This window comes from Myotis daubentonii, chromosome 2, assembly GCF_963259705.1.
Source record: "Myotis daubentonii chromosome 2, mMyoDau2.1, whole genome shotgun sequence".
Classification (NCBI taxonomy): domain Eukaryota; kingdom Metazoa; phylum Chordata; class Mammalia; order Chiroptera; family Vespertilionidae; genus Myotis; species Myotis daubentonii.
In genome coordinates this window covers 24,857,980-24,861,816 of record NC_081841.1, presented here as the reverse complement: position 1 = coordinate 24,861,816, position 3,837 = coordinate 24,857,980, and the positions used below count along the sequence as shown (strand labels likewise).

The following is a 3,837-nucleotide window of genomic DNA, read 5'->3' as shown; positions in this document are numbered from 1 at the left end:
TGAAAATGAGTAGCTCTTTCAAGAAATAAAAAAAGATTTCATGAACGTATGTGAGACTTTATATTTAGCAGATCTTTCTCAACTAAGGTCGGGATTACAAAGAAAGCAGAAAGATTTTCTTAAGTATTTATGAGACTGTATCCAACAGCAGGAGGTGGTACTTAAGACTGGAATTGCAAACAAAAGCAATGAAGATAAGTATCAGAAATGGATGCTATTCTGCAACAGTTTGATTACAAATTTATCACTCAGATATAGGATTAGAAATTTGGATTTTTTTTTTCCTGTGGAGATGCTCACTGGATTGGAAATGATCTTTCTGATACTGTCAATAGCAGTATTCATAATTGGAATGTTGGGGAATGTGTTCATTGGACTGGTAAACTGCTCTGAATGGGTCAAGAACCAAAACATCTCTTTAGCTGACTTCATCTTTACCTGCTTGGCTATCTCCAGAATTAGTCAGTTGTTGGTATTACTTTTTGAATCACTTACATTGGGACTATTTTTACATGTATTTTCCACTTATAAACTAGCAAAACCTATTACTTTACTTTGGAGAATAACTAATCACTTGACTACCTGGCTTGCTACTTGCCTAAGCATTTTCTACCTCCTTAAGATAGCTCACTTCTCCCACTCTCTTTTCCTCTGGCTGAAGTGGAGAATGAAGAGTGTGATTCTTGTGATATTTGTATTTTCTTTTATCTTTCTGATTTTTGACTTTCTATTGTTAGAAAGCTTTAACGATTTATTCTTGAAGGTCTATATATATGATAATAGTAATCTGACTTTATATATAGAAGAAAGTAAGACTCTCTATTTTGAAACCCTGATCCTTCTTAGCTTGACCTGTTTGCTTCCTATTGTTCTGTCCCTGACCTCATTGCTCCTTTTATTTCTGTCTCTGGTAAGACATATCAGAAATTTGCAGCTCAGCTCCATGGGCTCAAGGGACTCCAGCACAGAGGCCCATAAAAGGGCCATAAAAATGGTGATGTCTTTTCTCTTCCTCTTCATATTTCATTTTTTTTCCACACAAGTGGTAAATTGGATATTTCTTATGTTTCCAGATTACATGATTTCAAAATTTACCACGTTATTAGTCTATGTCTTTCCCTCGAGTCACTCACTTCTTTTGATTCTGGGAAACAGCAAGCTAAGACAGACAGCCTTGAAGATACTATGGCATCTCAAAAGCTCCTTGAAAAGAGAAAATCTGTTACACCTTTACAGACAGATTTCCCAGAGTCTTTTCAAAGATAATAACTTAACGAGGAAACTTTGAGGATCGGTTTTCACTTCTACAGTTGTTTTTTCTACTGGGTTCCTGTAAGTATTTTGTGCATAATTCAAGTTTCCCTCAGAACACGTTGCTTTGATAATAATTCACACATGGTTAGCCGAGACAATTTTAAAAGTAATATTTTTTGTTTAAAACGTTGCTTACCAATAGTTTTAAATCCCAGATATTCTTTCCCAAAGAGAATCTAAATTATTTAATTTTATATGCAAGAGATGTATGTAATTGCAACTCATGTGAGGGAAGAGGCATGTAGTTCTTTAGAAGTCAAGATGAATTACAAACTTGGCTAGGTAGAAGATCTATAAAATGTTGATTAAAATGTTAATAGAGCAACTATAGTCATAGATGGGAAAAACATGACCTCATAGCTTAAAGGTCTTTTATTGAATGGAACAGCATTTGCATTCTTGTATTAAAGGTCCTGTTGATAACAAGGGAATGAGATGTTTAAGAATAAGAATAATATTTGTAGTGCAAAATAAAATAATATTTAAGTAAAAACTGGAAGCACATGCTTATAATGCGAATCTTAATCTAAAACTCCAAATCATAAATATTTTTGATGTAGCTAGGCATTTATTAATGTTGTTAAATTCCAGGATATGCAATATACATTTTCAGAGTGACAGAAATGGATATTTTTAGCATGTTATGTAATAGACTTAAAATATATAGAGAAATCATTACTTAATTAAAAATCACACTCATATTGCTATTAGAAAAGATCATAATTATATTTTGAGAATGATTATGTTTGTGTCTGTGCACATACATTTTGTTATAATCTGATCACTAAAGTTTTTGAGAAACTAACAGAAGCAGGTCAATTGAAAAGGCATTGAAAACAACATTTATAACGAAACACCACTGTATAAATTTTGGATATGCATAAGTATATATAGTGCTGTTTTTATAATAATCTACATTCAGGTAAGATAGCTACACATTGTAAATAAAGGAAAGGGTGGAAAAGTGTAATATAATATTTTAAATATGATGGTGTGGAGTATAATATTGTATAGACGCTATACATGTATAGATAATGCAATTTTTAAAAATGAAGAATTATTTTTTATGGTTTACCTTTGATGTATTCTTCAAATTATGTTAAACAAAGAAAAAGCTGCAATTAAATGGTGATAATTACATGGGTTGTAAATTTATACTAATGGAAGGACAAGGGCTGATCCTTGGAGCTGGGAATGATGTCAGAATTCTCATTTTCCCCATACTCCTACACTAGAGGTGGGGAACCATTTTCTGTCAAGGGCCATTTGGATATTTATAACATCATTCGGGGGCCATACAAAATTCTCAACTTAAGAACTGACCTGCTATATTTGGTCAAACATTTAATTAACTCACCCCTAATGCCTTGGCAGGGTTAGACCAACTGACTTCATGGGCCTTACATGGCCCACGGGCTGGACATTCCCCACCCCTCTCCTATACCATACGTAATAAATTGAACTGCAAGCATGTCTAGACTATGTGGTACTTCTGTGTATCAATAACAATAATCATAATGGTTTTAATGGCAAGAAATATAATGTGTATTTTACTAAGTAAAATTTTACCAAAAAATGTACATACATTATTTTGGACACCTAGTATTTTACCAAAAATTGTCACTGTAACTATCTTGCCTTGGAACAAGGTAATACACAAACCAAGCCAAATACATTTAGAGTCAGATACTGAGTTTGTTGGATACTCTTCATGTAAATGACTTAAATAATCTGATAATCTCGTACTCTTTATAAGATAACCAAAAACATTATTTAGTTTTTAATGTTACTAAACTTTTCTTTAGTAAGCAAGCTAGAGTAATTGAGCCAACTTGTGAGCAACCCTTACTTCTTTTTTTTTTTAAAATATATATATTTTTTAATATATTTTATTGATTTTTTACAGAGAGGAAGGGAGAGAGATAGAGAGTCAGAAACATCGATGAGAGAGAAACATCGATCAGCTGCCTCCTGCACATCTCCTACTGGGGAGGTGCCCGCAACCCAGGTACATGCCCTTGACCGGAATCGAACCTGGGACCTTTCAGTCTGCAGGCTGACGCTCTATCCACTGAGCCAAACCGGTTTCAGCGACCCTTACTTCTAATGAGTGGGCCTTAGAGGTAAATGAGTAAATGTGTAACTAGGGGTAAGTCTATACACATGCAGCGACCTACGGAACATAGAACTATAAAGACCAGTGCCCTATTTTTGACAAAGAAGTATAGCAATGGACTATTAAAAGGGGACCAAGCCACAGGCTGGGGTTATTGTAATTGATGGATTGTGATCTGCATATTTGAATGGCAGGTGAGATCAAGTTCTGCACTTCCTCTTTTTCCATTACAAGAGCCTTTGAGGGGGACTCAACAGCAGCTAAACCACAATCCAAGAAATGCGATGGCCAAGACATGCATTGCTGGTCCCATACAACCTGGAGAAGAAAGGCTGACATGACTACATTCTACCCTGGGACCAAAGTGCTGGGGAAAGGCAGATATTATAACCGTTTCTTGTTAACTA

The 3,837-nt window shown here is 34.7% G+C and overlaps 1 protein-coding gene across 1 annotated transcript; it reads left to right on the top strand.

Annotated features, from left to right (window-relative positions):
• The first annotated feature begins 292 nt into the window (after positions 1–292).
• On the top strand, positions 293–1,266 carry TAS2R42 (taste 2 receptor member 42). Its single transcript, XM_059680949.1, is given in 2 exon segments — positions 293–1,193; positions 1,196–1,266. Coding segments are annotated over 2 exon segments (972 nt in total).
• Positions 1,267–3,837: the final 2,571 nt, after the last annotated feature.